A 21,516-nucleotide genomic window follows, 5' to 3' on the forward strand; every position below is an offset into this window, starting at 1 on the left:
CCACAGAGGTGTAGATAATCAGAGAGTGACAGTAAAACAGAGCAAGAGCAACAGCAAGTACACAGGAGGTAAAGAGAGAGAGACACACAGGAGGTAAAGAGAGAGGGAGAGACAGGAAGTAGAGAGAGAGGGAGAGACAGGAGGTAGAGAGAGAGAGATACAGGAGGTAAAGAGAGAGGGAGAGACAGGAGGTAAAGAGAGAGGGAGAGAGAGAGAGAGAGACAGGAGGTCGAGAGAGAGAGAGAGAGAGAGACAGGAGGTAGAGAGAGAGGGAGAGACAGGAGGTAGAGAGAGACAGAGACTCTCTGTAGTAAGTAGATTAAAACCACTGTTCATATCTAAAAGTACGTGTCTAGTGAATTGATTGTTCCATCAATTTAATCTACTTAAGAACAGTCAGGATCGATCATGGAATCGGCACTCAAGCCTGGACGCCTGGAACTCGACCCACAGGATGCAGAGGCAAAAGAAATCTTCTCCCACTGGCTGCGGTGCTTTAAGGCCTACCTGGCAGAAGCGAGCACAGCCAAAACGACAGAGGAACAGAAGTTAAGTCTACTGCACGCGAGGGTGAGCCACAGAATCTCTACGCAACTAAACTCGGCCGGTTCATATACTGCAGCGCTAGCGATACTCGATAAGATGTATGTAAGGCCCATTAATGAAGTTTACGCTCGCCATGTGTTCACGACTCGCCGCCAGCGGCCTACAGAATCACTCGCTGAATTTTTAAGAGAGCTCAATAATCTATCAAATGACTGTAATTACCAAGCGGTTACCGCGGCTGAACATAGAGAACTTGTTGTACGCGATGTTTTTGTAGCGGGCCTCAGGTCTAATTATGTGCGCCAACGACTGCTGGAAAAGGGGGCCCAAGACTTAGAAACAACTGCGGAAATTGCTACCTCGATGGAGTTCTCCTTCCGCAGCCTCACCTCGTTCCCTGCGGACCCCGCGACCCAATCATGGGCCCGAGACCAGCGACTCCCCCAGGCCTGTGCTACGCAGCCGCCCAGCCACCATGCTGCCCCAGCCACTATGCTGCCCCAGCCACTATGCTGCCCCAGCCACTATGCTGCCCCAGCCACTATGCTGCTCCAGCCACCATGCTGCCCCAGCCACCATGCTGCCCCAGCCACTATGCTGCTCCAGCCACTATGCTGCCCCAGCCACTATGCTGCTCCAGCCACCATGCTGCTCCAGCCACCATGCTGCCCCAGCCACTATGCTGCTCCAGCCACTATGCTGCTCCAGCCACCATGCTGCTCCAGCCACCATGCTGCCCCAGCCACTATGCTGCTCCAGCCACTATGCTGCTCCAGCCACCATGCTGCTCCAGCCACCATGCTGCCCCAGCCACTATGCTGCTCCAGCCACCATGCTGCTCCAGCCACCATGCTGCCCCAGCCACTATGCTGCCCCAGCCACTATGCTGCTCCAGCCACTATGCTGCCCCAGCCACTATGCTGCTCCAGCCACCATGCTGCTCCAGCCACCATGCTGCCCCAGCCACTATGCTGCTCCAGCCACTATGCTGCTCCAGCCAGCCACCATGCTGCTCCAGCCACCATGCTGCCCCAGCCACTATGCTGCTCCAGCCACTATGCTGCCCCAGCCACTATGCTGCTCCAGCCAGCCACCATGCTGCCCCAGCCACCATGCTGCCCCAGCCACTATGCTGCTCCAGCCAGCCACCATGCTGCCCCAGCCAGCCACTATGCTGCCCCAGCCACCATGCTGCCCCAGCCAGCCACTATGCTGCCCCAGCCACTATGCTGCCCCAGCCACTATGCTGCTCCAGCCACTATGCTGCTCCAGCCAGCCACTATGCTGCTCCAGCCAGCCACTATGCTGCTCCAGCCACTATGCTGCCCCAGCCACTATGCTGCTCCAGCCAGCCACCATGCTGCCCCAGCCACTATGCTGCCCCAGCCACTATGCTGCTCCAGCCACTATGCTGCCCCAGCCAGCCACTATGCTGCCCCAGCCACTATGCTGCCCCAGCCACTATGCTGCCCCAGCCACCATGCTGCCCCAGCCAGCCACTATGCTGCCCCAGCCACTATGCTGCTCCAGCCACTATGCTGCCCCAGCCACTATGCTGCCCCAGCCAGCCACCATGCTGCCCAGCCACTATGCTGCTCCAGCCACCATGCTGCCCCAGCCAGCCACTATGCTGCCCCAGCCACTATGCTGCTCCAGCCACTATGCTGCCCCAGCCACTATGCTGCCCCAGCCACTATGCTGCCCCAGCCACTATGCTGCCCCAGCCAGCCACTATGCTGCCCCAGCCACTATGCTGCTCCAGCCACTATGCTGCTCCAGCCACTATGCTGCCCCAGCCAGCCACTATGCTGCCCCAGCCACTATGCTGCTCCAGCCAGCCACTATGCTGCTCCAGCCACCATGCTGCCCCAGCCACTATGCTGCTCCAGCCACTATGCTGCTCCAGCCACTATGCTGCCCCAGCCACTATGCTGCCCCAGCCACTATGTGCTCCAGCCACTATGCTGCTCCAGCCACCATGCTGCCCAGCCACCATGCTGCTCCAGCCACTATGCTTCCCCAGCCACTATGCTGCCCCAGCCACTATGCTGCCCCAGCCACTATGCTGCTCCAGCCAGCCACTATGCTGCTCCAGCCACTATGCTGCCCCAGCCACTATGCTGCCCCAGCCACCATGCTGCCCCAGCCACTATGCTGCCCCAGCCACCATGCTGCCCCAGCCACTATGCTGCCCCAGCCACTATGCTGCCCCAGCCACTATGCTGCCCCAGCCACTATGCTGCCCCAGCCACTATGCTGCCCCAGCCAGCCACTATGCTGCCCCAGCCACTATGCTGCCCCAGCCACCATGCTGCCCCAGCCACTATGCTGCTCCAGCCACTATGCTGCCCCAGCCACCATGCTGCCCCAGCCACTATGCTGCCCCAGCCACAATGCTGCTCCAGCCACTATGCTGCTCCAGCCACTATGCTGCTCCAGCCACTATGCTGCCCCAGCCAGCCACTATGCTGCTTCAGCCACTATGCTGCTCCAGCCACTATGCTGCTCCAGCCAGCCACTATGCTGCTCCAGCCAGCCACTATGCTGCCCCAGCCACTATGCTGCTCCAGCCACTATGCTGCCCCAGCCACTATGCTGCCCCAGCCACTATGCTGCTCCAGCCAGCCACTATGCTGCCCCAGCCACTATGCTGCTCCAGCCAGCCACTATGCTGCCCCAGCCAGCCACCATGCTGCCCCAGCCACCATGCTGCCCCAGCCAGCCACTATGCTGCCCCAGCCAGCCACCATGCTGCCCCAGCCACTATGCTGCTCCAGCCACTATGCTGCCCCAGCCACTATGCTGCCCCAGCCACCATGCTGCCCAGCCAGCCACTATGCTGCCCCAGCCAGCCACCATGCTGCCCCAGCCAGCCACTATGCTGCCCCAGCCAGCCACTATGCTGCTCCAGCCAGCCACTATGCTGCCCCAGCCACCATGCTGCCCCAGCCAGCCACTATGCTGCCCCAGCCAGCCACCATGCTGCTCCAGCCAGCCACTATGCTGCCCCAGCCACTATGCTGCCCCAGCCACTATGCTGCCCAGCCACTATGCTGCCCCAGCCACTATGCTGCCCCAGCCAGCCACCATGCTGCCCCAGCCACCATGCTGCCCAGCCAGCCACTATGCTGCCCCAGCCAGCCACTATGCTGCCCCAGCCAGCCACCATGCTGCCCCAGCCAGCCACCATGCTGCCCCAGCCACTATGCTGCCCCAGCCACTATGCTGCCCAGCCACCATGCTGCCCCAGCCAGCCACCATGCTGCCCCAGCCAGCCACCATGCTGCCCCAGCCACTATGCTGCCCCAGCCACCATGCTGCCCCAGCCACTATGCTGCCCCAGCCACCTTGCTGCTCCAGCCACTATGCTGCCCCAGCCACTATGCTGCCTCCAGCCACCATGCTGCCCCAGCCACTATGCTGCCCCAGCCAGCCACCTTGCTGCTCCAGCCACTATGCTGCTCCAGCCATTATGCTGCTCCAGCCTACCATTTCTGCGGCCAGAATCAGCACCCGCGGCAGCACTGCCCGGCCCGCAACGCGACCTGCAGCAGCTGCGGGCGGAAAGGCCATTACGCTAGAGTGTGCCTCGCAAAAAGGGACCCAGCTTCCAACTCCCCAGCGGCACGAAGTAATCGCTACCCACACCCGCAGGCCGGCGGGGCCCGAAACGCTGCGGCCTATGCCCCGCCCCGCCCCCTCCCGCCATGTGCGATCCATGGGGGCCGTCATCTTGGAAAACCTCCACCACGCGGCCGGCCACCTGCGACTCATGGGGGCCGCCATCTTGGATGCCATCTTCCTCGCTGCCCGCCACGTGCGATCCACGGGCCCGACCTGCCTGTCCACGCTCGGACAACTCATCGGAAGAGTACGACCTCCCCGGGCACTCGTCACGCGGCCCGCAACTCGGCGCAGTCACCCTGGATCAATCACGCCCGAAGCATCTGCGAAATCCGATGGCAGAGGTCCAAATCAACGGGTACTAAACGCCATGCCTCTTCGACTCCGGGAGCACTGAGAGCTTCATACATCCAGACCTGGTAAGACGCTGTTCGCTCCCCGTTTTCCCCCGCGCAGCAAACTATCTCGCTCGCTTCAGGCTCCCATTCGGTCCAGATCCAGGGGCGCACCGCCGCGACACTCACAATCCGAGGCGCTAGCTACTCAAAATTGAAACTCTATGTTTTGCCCGACCTCTGCGCGCCACTCTTATTAGGCCTAGACTTTCAATGTAACCTCAAGAGCCTCACCCTCAGCTTCGGAGGGCCCCTGCCCCCACTCACTATCTGCAGCCTCGCTACGCTGCGAATCCCCACCCCCCCCTCCTCTCTTCGCCAATCTCACTAAGGACTGTAAACCCGTAGCCACTCGCAGCAGGCGGTATAGCCTGCAGGATAGGGTATTTATCAGAGCAGAGGTCCGAAGGCTTCTCAGTGAGGGGATTATAGAGGCCGGCAATAGTCCCTGGAGAGCTCAGGTGGTGGTCGTTAAGACCGGGGGAAAATTCTGCATGGTTGTCGACTATAGTCAGATCATAAATAGATTTACGCTCCTCGACGCGTACCCCTCCCCAGGATTGCAGACATGGTGAACCAGATCGCCCAGTACCGGCTCTTTTCCACGGTGGATCTGTAGTCTGCATACCACCAGCTCCCAATCCGCCCGGACGACCGCCACTACGCGGCATTCGAGGCCGATGGCCGCCTCTTCCATTTCCTCCGGGTCCCCTTCGGCGTCACTAATGGGGGTCTCGGTGTTCCAACGAGCAATGGACCGAATGGTGGGACCAGTACGGGCTGCGGGCCATGTTTCCGTACTTGGACAATGTCACCATCTGCGGCTATGACCAGCAGGACCACGACGCCAACCTCCACCGTTTTTTCCAGACGGCACAGAAATTAAACATCACCTACAACAAAGAGAAATGCGTTTCTGCACAAACAGACTGGCCATCCTCGGCTATGTCGTGGAAAACGGAGTCCTGGGCCCGAAACCTGCCTTTCTCCAACGAGGAGGTAAAAGCGGTCACCAGGGATTGCCCGATCTGTGCGAAGTGCAAACCGCACTTCTATAGACCAGACAGGGCCCACCTGGTCAAGGCTTCTAGGCCCTTTGAACGCCTTGCGATTGATTTCAAAGGGCCACTCCCCTCAACCAACAAGAACGTTTACTTTCTAAACGTCGTAGATGAGTTCTCCCGTTTCCCATTCGCTATCCCGTGCCCCGACATGACCTCCCACACAGTCATTTGGGCCCTGCTAGCATCTTCACCCTGTTCGGTTTCCCCAGCTACGTGCACAGCGACCGGGGTTCGTCCTTCATGAGCGACGAGCTGCGTCAGTACCTGCTCGACAAGGGCATTGCCTCGAGCAGGACTACCAGCTACAACCCCAGGGGGAACAGGCAGGTGGAGAGGGAGAATGCGACGGTCTGGAAGACCGTCCTACTGACCCTCCGGTCTACAAAGCTCTAAGTCTCCCAGTGGCAGGAAGTCCTCCCAGACGCGCTCCACGCTATTAGGTCCCTCTTATGCACAGCGACCAATCAGACCCCTCACGAGAGGCTCTTCATTTTTCCAGGGGCACTACCACGGGGGTCTCACTTTCGGCATGGCTGAGGACACCGGGCCCGGTACTCCTGAGGAAACACGTCAGGGCACACAAAACCGACCCCCTTGTTGAGAAGGTGCGCCTGCTCCACTCCAACCCCCAGTACGCCTTCGTCGAGTTCCCTGACGGCCGTCAGGACACAGTATCCCTCCGGGATCTGGCACCCGCCGGATCCAGCGCCTCCCCTACCCCCACAGAAGGACCTCTCACCCTACACGCCATGCTGCCGCCCCCTCGCGCTCCCGAGCCCACAAGCTCGCACCACCAGTTCTGCGCCCCTGTGCCGGCCAGCCCCCAGCGCCCCCAGTCCCCGGTCCAACCAGGAGAGTATGAAGCTCGGACACAACCCTCCCTGGAGTCCGCCATCGTACCCCAGCACACAACACACATCCAGCCACCGCAAGAGGCTGCAACCCCGGTGCTCCGCAGATCACAGCGGGCAGTTCGGCCACCGGACAGACTTACTTTGTAGACCACCACCCCCGCCGGACTTGATTTTTTTGCAGGGGGTGAATGTGGTGAATGTAACTTAGTAATTCACACTGTATTTACCAATACCATTGTAAGTGCAGTAGCGTTATCCGACCACTAGGGGGCGTAGCTCTGGGAATGCTCAGGAGTTTGTACAGGGCTCCACCCTTGGCTCCGCCCACGACTCCTCCCCCTGGACTACTGTATAAATACCCTTGTCCAGAGCCAGCCTGCAGTTCCTCGAGAGTTCAACGGGTAACAGGCTGGCTCTGTAGTAAGTAGATTAAAACCACTGTTCATATCTAAAAGCACGTGTCTAGTGAATTGATAGTTCCATCACTCACATTGTCACATACATTCTCTTTCACACACACAGACATGTACACACAACAAAAAAAAACCAGGGTGAGTGAGCTAGGGGTGCAGAGGAAATGGCCAGAGAGCAAAAACGGAGAGATCCACCTCAATATTGAGGTACCCACAGAGGTGTAGATAATCAGAGAGTGACAGTAAAACAGAGCAAGAGCAACAGCAAGTACACAGGAGGTAAAGAGAGAGAGACACACAGGAGGTAAAGAGAGAGGGAGAGACAGGAAGTAGAGAGAGGGAGAGACAGGGAGGTAGAGAGAGAGAGAGACAGGAGGTAAAGAGAGAGGGAGAGAGAGAGAGAGAGAGAGGAGGTCGAGAGAGAGAGAGAGAGAGAGACAGGAGGTAGAGAGAGAGGGAGAGACAGGAGGTAGAGAGAGACAGAGACAGGAGGTAAAGAGAGAGGGAGAGACAGGAGGTAAAGAGAGAGCGAGAGAGAGAGAGAGAGGAGGTAGAGAGAGAGGGAGAGACAGGGGGTAGAGAGAGAAAGACCGGAGGTAAAGAGAGAGGGAGAGACAGGAGGTAAAGAGAGAGCGAGAGAGAAAGAGAGAGACAGGAGTACTGAGAGAGAGAGAGAGAGAGAGAGACAGGAGGTAGAGAGAGAGAGAGACAGGGGTTAAAGAGAGAGAGAGAGAGAGAGACACACAGGAGGTAAAGAGAGAGAGTCAGGTGGTCGAGAGAAAGAGAGGGAGAGCGCGACAGGAGAGACAGGAGGTAGAGAGAGAGATGGGAGGTTGAGAGAGGGATGGAAGGTTGAGAGAAGGACAGAGAGTAAAGAAATATTCAGGAACTCAACTTCAGGAACTGCAGCTAAAGGCAAAACTACAAGAAGTATCCTGGTTAAACCAGAAGAGAAAAATAATAAACAAGCAAATAAAACATCAGTGGTGAGGGACAGGTCAGGGGCAATTAGCCCAATTAAGAGTTTTATATACTAATGCACGGAGTGTAATGAATAAACTGGTGAACTTCAAAGGCACATTCTATAATGTGATTGCTATTAGGGAGCCATGGCTGCAAGATGGTGGTGACTGGGAATTAAATATAGCTGTTATAAAGTTTACAGGAGGGATAGGGAAGATGGCAGAGGGAGCAGAGTCTTACTGATTAGAAATACTATCACCTCGATAGTGAGGGAGGGTATAATGAGCATCCAGTGGAGACCATATGGATGGAACTGAAGAACAGAAAAGGATCTAAAACTGTAATGGGCGTTGTGTATCGAACCCCTGGTAACAGTTCTGAGGTGTTAGATTGTATAAATACAGAAATTAGGCAAGTGAATAACAAAGACAGAGTAGTATTAACGGGGGATTTTAACTTATATAGATTGGGATATATCGAAAGGTAGTGAAATTCTAGAATGTGTCCCGGGATAGTTGGCTGGAACAATATGTTCCAGATGTAACAAGGGGGCAGGCAATATTCGATTTAGTTATGAGTAATGAGCCAAATTTAATAACAGCCTGACTGTGCGTGAACATTTACCAAATAGTGATCACAACATGATTGAACTCAGTGTAGTTTGAAAGTGAAAAGCACGATTCTGATACGAGAATTTTAGACTTGGGTAAAGGTGAAAATGGAGATATTGTCAGTGATAATGGGGAAATGGCAGACATGTTGAACAATTACTTTGCCTCAGTATTTACAGCTGAAAACGAGGATAATATGCCGGAAGTCGACAGAGGTGTGTAGTCACCACTGTTGTACATAAATCACATATGAGGTGTAATACGGTAAGGCCCCTGTGCTACAGGTACGAGGGTAGATCCCTGCCTGCTGGCTCCGCCCAGTAGGCGGAGTATAAATGTGTGGGCTCTCCGAGCTGCAGCCATTTCAGCAGCAGCTGCGGGAGGCTACACATCTCTGCGCAATAAAGCCCCGATTACTCTCTACTCTTGTCTCATCGCAATTGATAATGCATCAATTTATTACGCAGAGATTTTACAACGATGGATCTCCGCATCAAGCCAGATCGCCTGCAGCTGCTCCCTCAAGCAGACAACGCCAAGTCGGCCTTCACACACTGGCTAGCCTGCTTCGAGGCATACATCGGATCTGCGACAGAAACACCCTCAGAGGCACAGAGGCTCCAGATCCTGTACACGCGGCTGAGCTCCCATATCTTTCCCCTCATCCGGCACGCGCCTACCTACGCTGAAGCCATGGCGCTACTGAAGGAGAACTACACTCAGCAGACCAACAAAATCTACGGCAGGTACCTCCTCTACACGCGGCATCAACTCGCCGGTGAGTCTGTGGAAGATTTCCACGCCCTGGCGAGGGACTGCGATTGCCAGGCCGTTTCGGCCGCTGAACATTCCGAACTCCTAATCAGCGACGCTTTCGTTTCGGGCATAGGGTCGGCGTACATCCGCCAGCGCCTCTTAGAAGGGGCTCCCCTCGACCTCGCGGCGACCAAGAAACTCGCAATCTCACTCACAGTCGCCTCCCGCAATGTACAGGCGTACGCCCCCGACTGCACGGCCCCCCCTCCATGGACCCCACCAACGAACACCCTATCGTGGACCCCACGAGCGACCGCCCCCAGCCAACCCCAAGCCTGCGCCGCGCGGGAGCCATCCAACCCCGGGGGACCCAAGTGCTACTTCTGCGGACAGACAAAGCCCCCCCGGCAGCGCTGTCCTGCGTGGAGCGCGCTCTGCAAGGCCTGCGGGACGAAAGGACATTTGCTGCTGTGTGCCAGACCCGCTCGATCGCCTCTGTAACCAGACCCATTGCCCCTGCACCCCCCACGTGCGACCCGTGGGCGCCGCCATCTTCCCCGCCTCAGGACCCCTGCCCGTCGGACACTTCATCGGGCCGCTCATCGCCTGCAACCGCCGCTGGCCAGCCAGGGGCCTTCCAACACCAGCCGCGTCTCACCTCCATCACGATTGACCAGTCCCGACCGCACAACCTTGTGACCACATCGGCGACAGTAAAGGTCGATGGGCACGAGATATCCTGCCTTCTTGACTCCGGGAGCACTGAGAGCTTCATTCACCCGATACGGCGCTGCTCCCTCGCGGTACAACCCCGCTAACCCTGCCTGCTGGGCTCCGGGGGCACCGAGAGCTTCATTCACCCCGATACGGTGCTGCTCCCTCGCGGTACACCCCGCTAACCCTGCCTGCTGGGCTCCGGGGGCACCGAGAGCTTCATTCACCCCGATACGGTGCTGCTCCCTCGCGGTACACCCCGCTAACCCTGCCTGCTGGGCTCCGGGGGCACCGAGAGCTTCATTCACCCCGATACGGCCCTGCTCCCTCGCGGTACACCCCGCTAACCCTGCCTGCTGGGCCCCGGGGGCACCGAGAGCTTCAATTCACCCCGATACGGCCCTGCTCCCTCGCGGTACACCCGCTAACCCTGCCTGTTGGACCCCGGGAGCACCGAGAGCTTCATTCACCCCGATACGGAGCTGCTCCCTCGCGGTACACCCCGCTAACCCTGCCTGCTGGACTCCGGGTCCCTCTCCGTGGCGATCCGGGGGTACAGCATCGCCACCCTCACCATCCAGGGCGTGGAGTTCAGCGGCTTCCGGCTCTACGTCCTCCCCAACCTCTGCGCTGCCCGGCTACTCGGCCTGGACTTCCAGTGCAACCTCCAATGTCTCACACTGAAATTCGCGGGCCCCTACCACCCCTTACTGTTTGCGGCCTCGCGAACCTTAAGGTCGACCCGCCTTCCCTTTTTGCGAACCTCACCCCGGATTGAAAACCCATTGCCACCAGGAGCAGACGGTACAGCGCCCAGGACAGGACCTTCATCAGGTCTGAGGTCCAGCGGCTGCTGCGGGAAGGCATTATCGAGGCAGCAACAGCCCCTGGAGAGCCCACGTGGTAGTTGTGAAAACTGGGGAGAAAAACAGGATGGTCGTTGACTACAGTCAGACCATCAATCGGGACATACAGCTCGACGCGTACCCCCTCCCACGCATATCTGATATGGTCACTCAGATTGCACAGTACCGGGTCTTCTCTGGACCTGAAATCTGCCGACCACCAGCTCCCCATCCGTAAGGCAGACCGTCCATACACAGCGTGCGAAGCAGACGGCCGCCTTTACCATTTCCTTAGGGTTCCCTTCGGCATCACCAACGGAGTCTCGGTCGTCCAACGGGAGATGGACCGAATGTTGACCGTACGGACTGCGGGCCACCTTCCCGTACCTGACAATGTCACCACCTGCGGCCATGACCAGCAGGACCACGACGCTAAACTTTCCAAATTCCTCCACACCGCCAAACTCCTCCATGTCGAGAGCGATGCATCAGATGTCGCCCTTGCCGCCACTCTGAACCAGGCAGGCAGACCCGTGACATTCGTTTCCCGCCCCCTTCATGCCTGTGAAATTCGGCACTCCTCCGTTGAGAAGGAGGCCCAAGCCATCGTTGAAGCTGTGCGGCACTGGAGGCTTTACCTGGCCAACGGTCGGTAGCCTTCATGTTTAACAACACACGCGGGGTAAGATCAAAAATGATAAATCTGAGGTGGAGGATTGAGCTCTCCACCTACAATTCTGAGATTTGTATCGCCCCGGTAAGCTCAATGAGCCCCCCGATGCCCTATCCCGAGGTACATGTGCCAGCGCACAAGTGGACCGACTCCGGACCCTGCACGACAATCTCTGTCACCCAGGGGTCACCCGTTTTTAACCATTTCACCAAGGCCCTCAATCTGCCCTACTCCATCGAGGAAGTCAGGACGATCACCAGAGACTGCCAGGTCTGTGCGGAGTGTAAACCGCACTTCTAACCGCCAGACCGTGTGCGCCTGGTGAAGGCCTCCCGCCCCTTTGAACGCCTCAGTGTGGATTTCAAAGGGCCCCTCCCCTCCACCAACCGTAACACGTATTTCCTTAATGTGGTCGACGAATACTCCAGATTCCCCTTCGCCATTCCATTCCGCGATAAGACGTCTGCCACCATCATCAAAGCCCTTAACACCATCTTCGCTCTGTTCGGTTTCCCCGCCTACATCCACAGCGACCGGGGATCCTCATTCACGAGCGATGACTGCGTCAGTTCCTGCTCAGCAGGGCATTGCCTCGAGCAGGATGACCAGCTATAACCCCCGGGGAAACGGCAGGTGGAGCGGGAGAATGGGACAGTCTGGAAGGCCGTCCTACTGACCCTACGGTCCAGAAATCCCCCAGGCCTCCCGCTGGCAGGAGGTCCACCCCCGACGCCCTTCACTCCATTTGGTTGCTACTTTGCACTGTGATTAATGAAACGCCCCATGAACGTCTCTTTGCCTTCACTGGGAAGTCCACCTCCGGGGTTTCCTCCTCCTAACGTGACTGGCAGCTCCAGGACTCTGTAAACACGTGCGGCTCCACAAGGCGGACCCGTTGATCGAGAGGGTACAGCTACTCCACGCAAATCCGCAGTACGCCTACATGGCCGTACTTCGAAGGCCGCCAAGACACAGTCTCCCTCAGGGACCTGGCGCCAGCTGGGTCCGTCCCCCCCCGCCCCGGTGCCAACCCTTCCTCCTCCCAGTGAACCCCACCACAGCCCCCGTTCCAGGACAATCTGTCCTCCCCTTGGTCCCACCCGGGATGAAGATGAGGTTGCCCCCGCTCCCGGAGTCGCCGCCAACCGAGGCGATGCCTGCATCGCCACCGGGATCTGCGCACTCACAACGGAGGATCAAGGCGCCCTATCGGCTGAATTATAAACTTTTCCTAAATGTTAACATATAACATATTCCTGTAAATAGTCTGCCACCACCCCCGCTGGACTCTTTTTAAACAGGGGGTGAATGTGGTAGTCGCCACTGTTGCATATATATCACATATGAGGTGTAATATGGTAAGGCCCCTGTACTACAGGTACGGGTGTAGATCCCTGCCTGATGGCTCCGCCCAGAGGGCGGAGTATAAATGTGTGGGCTCTCCGAGCTGCAGCCAATTCGGGAGCAGCTGCAGGAGGCGACACATCTCTGTGTAATAAAGCCTCGATTACTCTCGTCTCGTCATAATTGATAGTGCATCAGGGGGAAACCAGCGAATTACAGATCGGTTTGGTGGGGAAATTGCTGGAGTCTGTAGTCAGGGATGGGGGTAACTGAACACCTCGCAATGTTTTGGTCGATCAGGGAGAGTCAGCTTGGATTTGTCATACCTGACTAATCTTATTACATTTTTTGAAGAGGTGACTCAGGTAGTGGACAGGGGAATGTCCATGGATGTTATTTATAGGGACTTCCAGAAGGCATTTGATAATGTTTCACATAAGAGACTGTTAACTAAGGTGGAAGTCCATGGTGTTGAGAACAAATTATTGACATGGTTAGGAAAGTGATTGAGTGGCAGGTGACAGAGAGTGGGGATAACGGGTAATGACTCTAATTGGCTGGATGTGACCAGCGATGTGCCACAGGGATCTGTGTTGGGGCCTCAATTATTCCCATCGTTCATCAATGACTTGGATGGTGGCAGAGAAAGCCATATAGCCAGATTTGCTGATGATACAAAGCTGGGTGGTGTTGTAGACAGTCTAGATGATGGCATAAAATTGCAAGGAGATAGTGACAGACTCAGTGAATGGGCAAAATTGGAGCAAATAGAATTCAATGTAAGTAAGGGTGAACTTAAAGATTTTGGACCAAAAAAGGGTCGAGCAGAGTACTTTCTGAAGGAAAGAGGTTAGGTACAGTGGATGTTCAAAGAGATTTGGAGTTTCAGGTGCATAGATCCTTAAAAGGCCACAAACTCAATGCTCGACCTCGTGTGTGAGGCTGGGATTGATTCAATTAAAAGTGGTATATAGGGCGCACTTAATCAATGTAAGGATGATCCGGCCGTTTGAGGGGGTGGAGATAGGTGCAAGCGGTGTGGGAGGGACCCAGCCAATCATGTCAGATCACCATGATCTCATTGAATGATCACCTGAGGAGCGAGTGATTTGAAACAAAGAAAAGATAGGGTAGATAAAGATAAACTATTCCACTGGTTGGAGATTCTAAAACTAGGGGGGAATAGTCTAAAAATTAGGGCCAGACCGTTCAGGGGAGACAACTAGGAAGAACTCATCACTCAAAGGCTGGTAGAGGTTTGAAATTCTCTCCCACACACAGCAGTTGAAGCTAGAACAGTTGTCAATTTTAAATCTGAGATAGATAGATTTTGTTAAGCAAAGATGTGAAGAGGTATGGTCCAAAGGAGTTAAGTCACAGATCAACCATGATCTCATTGAATGGTGGCACAGACTCGAGGGCTGAATGGCCTACTCCTGTTCCTATGTTCCTATGTAGAGCAAGGAACGAGAGTTAAGGTGAGGATGGATTAGACAGAGAGAAATGTAGGTTGAGAGAGGGATGGGAAGTAGAGAAAGAGACGGGAGGTAGAGAGAGGGACTGGAGGTTGAGCGGGGATGGGAGGTTGAGAGAGAGATGGGAGGTAGAGAGAGAGAGATAGGAGATAGAGAGAGACGGGAGGTAGAAAGACGGGAGTTTGCGAGAGAGAGACAGGAGATAGAGAGAGAGATGGAATGTAGCGAGAGAGGAGATGGAGGGAGAGAGCGAGAAAGAGAGAGAGAGAAAGAGACAGAAGGTAGATAGAGAGAGAGAGACAGAGAGAGACAGGAGGTAAAGAGAGACAGGAGGTAGAGAGAAAGAGAGAGAGAGAGAGTAGAGCTAGAAAGAGAGAAAGGAGGGAGAGAGAGAGAGACAGAGAGAGAGGCAGAAACAGAGAGAGATTGAGCGGGATAGGACAGAGAGGGAGAGAGAGAGAGAGAGAAGGGGATACAGGAGGTAGTGAGAGGGACAGTGGGGAAAGGAGGTTAAGTGACTGGACAAAACCCTGGCAAGTGGAATATAATGTGGGAAAATGTTGGGCAATTTGGTCATGTAATTATCCAGGAACCTTGAGAAAGAAGGTTCACTGAGGTTTATTATAAACCTGAGGTTTAAGGCTGGTTCCACAGCATAAACAATCGTGTGCCAGTCAGGGACTAATGAGAGTCCCGGCCCGACTTTGGGCCAGTATTTAAAGGGCAAAGGTTGCCAACCCAGCCTCCGCTCGCAAACAGGGAAGCTCCTATTTCTGAGTCCCACATGGAGATCGATGAGTGTATCCCCGTGGGCCATATGAGAGTTATCAGGGCAGTATCGATTGCCTGCTGTGGTTTCCTCTGAGGTAGGCTCCCTGTATCTGAGGTGGTCAATGTGTTTTCACACCTTTTGTTTCACTGGTTTTCACATTGTATGAGCCAACACCATTTTCTCCACCACGACTCCGAGGATCTATTTAGAACCGTCCCCAAAACGACGGGTATGTACCCATCTCCCGGCCTCACAGCGTCTTGCGTCGGGTGGTCGTGATGCTTTTTAAAAATATGTCTTGCTTTGCCTCCCATTTTCCCGTTGAAATTCGGAAACGCAGGGCGGGTCCTGAGGCGTTGGCCCATGAGTATGTCCGTCGGGTGCCACCCGGGTATTACGTTGCGGTATGGTCCTGTATTTTAACAAGAATGATGCCAGCTTCTTGGCGAGGGAGCTTGGGGTTCTGCTTCATTGTGGTGCTTTGAACACCTGGTGGACTGCCCGCTTGGCAAAACCATTCGTGGATGGTATGGGGGTTATACAGATGGGTTTTTACCCCATTGTTGGCAATGAATGCCTCACCGGTAAATGGGGGTGCCATTGTCGGTGATGAACGACCTGTGGTATTCCGTGGGTACTGGACGCCTGGTGCAGTTTTTATCCACGGTGACTCTTTAGGTAGTGCACACCCGCGATGCACGTCCAACCGTTTTCGAATTGTGTCTGTGAGGATCAGGAATATCGACCCCCAGGAGCGGTCCAGTGAAATCGGGATTCACCAGCATCCAGGGCAGTCCTGGGCCATTCCCAGGGCTGGAGTGAGGCTGGCGGAGGGAGCTATTGGTTCTCCTGGCAAGCCAGGCACTGTATCACCGCGTGCTCAATGTCCCGATTGGGTCCAGGCCTCCACTCCTAACTCCTCACGAGCATCTTCATTTCCGAGACACCAGGATATCTGTTGTGTAGTTCTTGCAGTATCGTGTGTCAACCCAGTCGTGGGACAGCCACTCGTACTCCCCAGTGAATGGTACCATCTTCCATGCTGAGCTCCTGTTGTTTGTGAGGAAGGGCTGTAAGTCGTCCGTAGGGGTTCCCAAAGCCACACCGCTCAGGATGATGTGGCGTAACTTCCGCCAGCGCATTGAGTCCATGTGCGAATCTGCTGGGCCTGTCACGAGTAGGGCATCCATAACGTTTAAGGTCACCCACGACTTTGGTCCATCACTGGGGGCGGGGTGGTGGGGGGAGGGGCTCGCGGGCAGCGAAGGCTCGAATGTGCTGCTAATAGTAACATCCAGAGTTGGATCTGGACCAAGTCCTTTGGGGGAATTGCCTAATCCTCCTTGAAGAGGACCAATAGGGGTTTATGGCCCGTGATAATGGTGAGATGGCGTCCATAGACATAGTGTTGGTTGGACTTCTTCAATGCATATCCACAGCAAATCCTTCGTTCTCGATCTGGGCATATCGTCCTGCTCTGCGTCAGCCAAGATCCTGGATGCATTCGCTATCGGTCCGCCCAGTGCTATTTCCCACCGGTGGGGTAATGCTGCTTCAACTTCATAAGGCAGGTCGCAGTTAGGATGAGCAATCTTGAGGTTTTCATGATGTACCTGTATTTAGAGATGACAGCAATTGCCTTTTTAACCCTGGCGAAAGCTTCCTCCTCTGGCGTTTTGCCAAGGCCCTTTTGGACCTTCTTGAGCAGCGTGCATAAGGATGCTAACAGGGTAACTAAAATTGGTATAAATTTCCCGCAGTAATTTGCGAGTCCCAGGAATGACTTTCATTTTGATGTGCTTTCCACTGCGTTGGGTCTCTTTATAGCCGGTACTTTTTCTTCCACCGGGTGCAGGTCAATATCTGAGGCATGTGACTTTCTTTGCCTAGAACACACACTTGCCTGTGTTGGGGAATCGCCAGAGAGCTTCTTCCAGGTTGTTCCATTGCTCCTTTTCAGTGATTCCTGAGGTCAGTACATTGTCCAGGTACACTGCTACTCGGGGCAGTCCTTGGAGGACGCTTTCCATTACTCTCTGGAAGATGGCACAGCCTGATGAGACCCTGAAGGGGAGCCGAGTGTACTTGTGGGTAATGATAGTGCCATATTTCTGCTATGTTATACCCAGCTCCAGCTGGAGGTATGTGTGGCTCAAGTTGAGTGTTGAAAATGTGTGGCTACCAGACAATTTTGCAGACAGGTCCTCGATGGGGCACTGGTCCTAGCAAGAGGCTCTGTTCACCATTGCTGAAAAAGCAGACCGACTTGTCTGGCTTTAACACAGGGACCGTTGGTGCTTCCCATTTTATGAATTGGACCGGGCGTATGATGCCTAGGTTCTCCAACCACTTCTATTCTGTCTCCAACTTCATGAGTAAGGTATTCTGTCTTCCTGTTACTCTTTCCAAAATGAATCACCTCACACTTTTCTGCATTAAACTCCATTTGCCACCTCTCAGCCCAGCGCTGCAGCTTATCTATGTCCCTCTGTAACCTGCAACATCCTTCAGCACTGTCTACAACTCCACCGACTTTAGTGTCATCTGCAAATTTACTTTGGGCCGGTATTTAAAGGGCTAAGTATTTAGCCCCCAGTTGGGTGAACCTCCGCTCACTAACAGGGAAGCTCATATTCCCTGAGACCCACCAAGAGATCTATCAGTGCATCCCCATGGGCCTCGTGAGGGTTATCACAGCTAGGACGAATAAAAGAGCTGAAAATTGTGTAATTGGAGATAGACTGCAGAAAGAGATTTATGGGTCCTCATGCATAAATCACAAAAAGCTAGCATGCAAGTTTGGCAGCTAATAGGGAAGGCAAATGGACTATTGGCCTTTATTTCAAAGAGAATGGTGCATAAAAACAGTAAATTCTTGCTAAAACTATACAAGGCACCAGTTAGATCACACCTGGGATACTGTGAACAGTTTGGTCCCCTTAACTGAGGACAGATATCCCGGCATTGGAGGCCATCCAGAGAAGGTTCACTAGGCTGATCCCGGGTAGGGAGGGATTTTCTTCTGAGGAGAGGTTGAGTAGGTTGGACTTGTGCTTATTGGAGTTTAGAAGAATGAGAGGTGACCTTATTGAGGGGGGTCAGGGGGCTTGACAGGGTCAATGCAGCAAAGTTGTTTCCACTTGTGGGAGAGTCTAGGACCAGAGGGCAGAATCTCAGGGTGAGGGGTCGCCCATTTCAGACAGAGATGAGGAAGAATTTCTTCTCTCAGAGGGGAGTGAATCTGTGGAATTCTTTAACCGCAGAGAGCTGTAGAGGCTGGGTTGTTAAACTAGGTTCACGGCTGAGAGAGACAGATTTTTAAAACGTGCTTGTTAGGTAATTGGACATTCTGAATTCTCCCTCTTTGTACCCGAACAGAGCGCAGGAATGTGGCAACTAGGGGCTTTTCACAGTAACTTCATTGCAGTGTTAATGGAAGCCTACTTGTGACAATAATAAAGATTATTATTATTATTTAATCAGTAAGGGAATCGAGGGTCATGGGGACAAGGCGGGAAAGTGGAGTTGACGATATTATCAACTCAGCTCAGTCATGATCTCATTGAATGGTGGAGCAGACTTGATGGGCCAAATGGCCTGATTCTGCTCCGCGTCTTATGATCTTATCGTCTAAGGTAGGGCGAGAAAGAGAGGAGGTAATGAAATGAAATCAAAATTGCTTATTGTCACAAGTAGGCTTCAAATGAAGTTACTGAGAGTGACTGAGAGAGAGAGAGAGAAAGAGAGGGGTAGAGAGAGTTATAGAGATAGAGAAATACAGCACAGAACAGGCCCTTCGGCCCATGATGTTGTGCCAAACTTTTGTCCCAGGTTAATCATAGAATTGTGGACACTAAGGGCAATTAATAGATAGATAGAGAAATACAGCCAGAACAGGCCCTTCGGCCCACGAGGTTGCGCCGAACTTTTGTCCCTAGTTAATCATAGAATTTTGGACAATTTTTCATGGCCATCCACCCACCTGCACAGCTTTGGCTGTGGGAGGAAACCGGAGTACCCGGAGGAAACCCACGCAGTCACGGGGAGGATGTGCAGACTCCACACAGACAGTGACCCAAGTCGAAATCGAACTTGGGACCCTGGAGCTGTGAAGCAATTGTGCTATCCACAATGCTACCGTGCTGCCTTAAGAAGTTAACCTACACTCCATTATTCTACCCTAATCCAGTACCATTCCAATAGCCGCTTGAAGGTCCTAACTTTTCCGACTCAACTACTACACAGGCAGTGCTATTCCATGCCCCACTACTCTCTGGGTAAAGAACCTACCTCTGACATCCCCTCTATAGTCTTCCACCATTTATCTTAAATTTATGTCCCCTTGTAATGGGTGTGTTCCACCCGGGGAAAAAAGTCTCTGACTGTCTACTCTATCTATTCCCCTGATCATCTTATAAACCTCTATCAAGTCGCCCCTCATCCTTCTCCGTTCTAATGAGAAAAGGCCTAGCACCCTCAACCTTTCCTCGTATGACCTACTCTCCATTCCAGGCAACATCCTGGGAAATCTCCTTTGCACCTTTTCCAAAGCTTTCCACATCCTTCCTAAATGAGGTGACCAGAACTGCACACAGTACTCCAAATGTGGCCTGGACCAAGGTTTTGTACAGCTTGCGTCATCACCTCACGGCTCTTAAATTCAATCCCTCTGCTAATGAACGCTTGCACCCATAGGCCTTCTTCACAGCTCTATCCACTTGAGTGGCAACTTTCAAAGAACTATGAACATAGACCCCAGATCTCTCTGCTCCTCCACATTGCCAAGAACCCTACCATTAACCCTGTATTCCGCATTCATATTTGTCCTTCCAAATGGACAACCTCACACCTTGTCAGGGTTAAACTCCATCTGCCACTTCTCAGCCCAGCTCTGCATTCTATCTATGTCTCTTTGAAGCCGACAACAGCCCTCCTCACTATCCACAACTCCACCAATCTTCGTATCATCTGCAAATTTTACTGACCCACCCTTCAACTCCCTCATCCAAGTCGTTAATGAAAATCACAAACAGCAGAGGACCCAGAACTGATCCCTGCGGTACGCCACTGATAACTGGGCTCCAGGCTGAATATTTGCCATCCACCACCACTCTCTGTTTTCTTTTTTTTTTTTAAATAATTTTTATTGAAAGAGTTTTTCCATACAGACATTTACCCCTACTAATTTTTAAAATTATTTACAACACAATCCCTCTAGCAAATTCCCTCCCTCGCCCGCCCTCCTCGCGCGCACCAGTCCCCCCCCCCCCAGGCAACCTTAACAAACAAGTGCAGCCTACAGTTTCAGACATGAGCAGCGAGCAGACTTGCCCGCGTTACAGTCGTGCATGTCCCCCCACGACCCTTGCTGCCCCCCCCCCCCCCCCCCCCGGGTTGCTGCTGCCGACGACCCCGAAACGTCTATCTCTGATCTAAAAAGTCAAGGAAGGTTGCCACCCCCCGCCTGGCGAATCCCTGTACCGACCCTCTCAGGGCAAATTTGATCCTTTCTAGCTGAATCATAGCTAGCCATATCGTTAATCCAAGTTTCAACGCTTGAGGCCTCGCGTCCTTCCATTGAATTAATATCCTTCGTCGAGCCACTAGGGACGCAAAGGCCAGTATTCCCGGCCTCCCTAGCCTCCTGTACCCCGGGTTCTACCCCGACCCCAAAGATCGCAAGCCCCCATCCTGGTTTGACCCTGGACCCCACCACCTTCGACACCGTCCTTGCCACCCCCTTCCAGAACCCTTCCAGCACCGGACATGCCCAGAACATATGCACATGGTTCGCTGGCTTCCCAGACATCTGACACACCTGTCCTCACCCCCAAAGAACCGGCTCATCCTTGTCCCCGTCATGTGAGCTCTATGCAGCACCTTAAATTGAATGAGGCTCAGTCCTCGCACACGAGGAGGAAGAGTTGACCTTCTCCAGGTGCAATCCGCCCACGTCCCGTCTTCTATCTGCTCTCCCAGCTCCCCTTCCCACTTGGCTTTCAGCTCCTCCCCTGATGCTGCTTCCGCCTCCTGCATTATCTTGTAGATGTCTGATATCTTCCCCCCTCCGACCCAGACCCCCGAGAGCACCCTATCACTCGCCCCCTTACTGGGGAGCAGGGGAAACCCCTCCACCTGCCGCCTAGCAAATGCCTTCACTTGTAAATATCTGAACATGTTTCCCGGGGGGAGCTCAAACTTCTCCTCCAGCCCTCCCAGGCTCGCAACCTCCCCTCTATAAACAGGTCCTTCAGCTGCCGTATGCCCACCCTGTACCAGCTCTGAAATCCCCCGTCGATGTTCCCCGGGATGAATCTATGGTTCCCTCTTATTGGCGCCGCCAACAGACCTCCCATTTCCCCCCTATGTCGCCTCCACTGCCCCCATATCTTGAGGGTGGCCGCCACCCACCGGGCTCGTGGTGTACCTCGTGGGGGGAGCGGCCATGGTGCCGTTACTAGGGCCCC

The 21,516-nt window shown here is 54.4% G+C and overlaps 1 protein-coding gene across 1 annotated transcript in view; it reads right to left on the reverse strand.

The window, feature by feature from the left end:
• The window catches only part of LOC119958104 (protein Wnt-1-like), a 50,706-nt gene extending 33,627 nt beyond the window's left edge, over positions 1-17,079 (reverse strand). The window contains exon 1 of the mRNA XM_038786333.1: positions 16,953-17,079. Within this exon, the coding sequence (XP_038642261.1) occupies positions 16,953-17,079 (127 nt within the window). The remainder of the gene's footprint in view (positions 1-16,952) is intronic.
• Between the last annotated feature and the right edge of the window lie 4,437 nt (positions 17,080-21,516).

This window comes from Scyliorhinus canicula, chromosome 28, assembly GCF_902713615.1.
Source record: "Scyliorhinus canicula chromosome 28, sScyCan1.1, whole genome shotgun sequence".
NCBI lineage: Eukaryota > Metazoa > Chordata > Chondrichthyes > Carcharhiniformes > Scyliorhinidae > Scyliorhinus > Scyliorhinus canicula.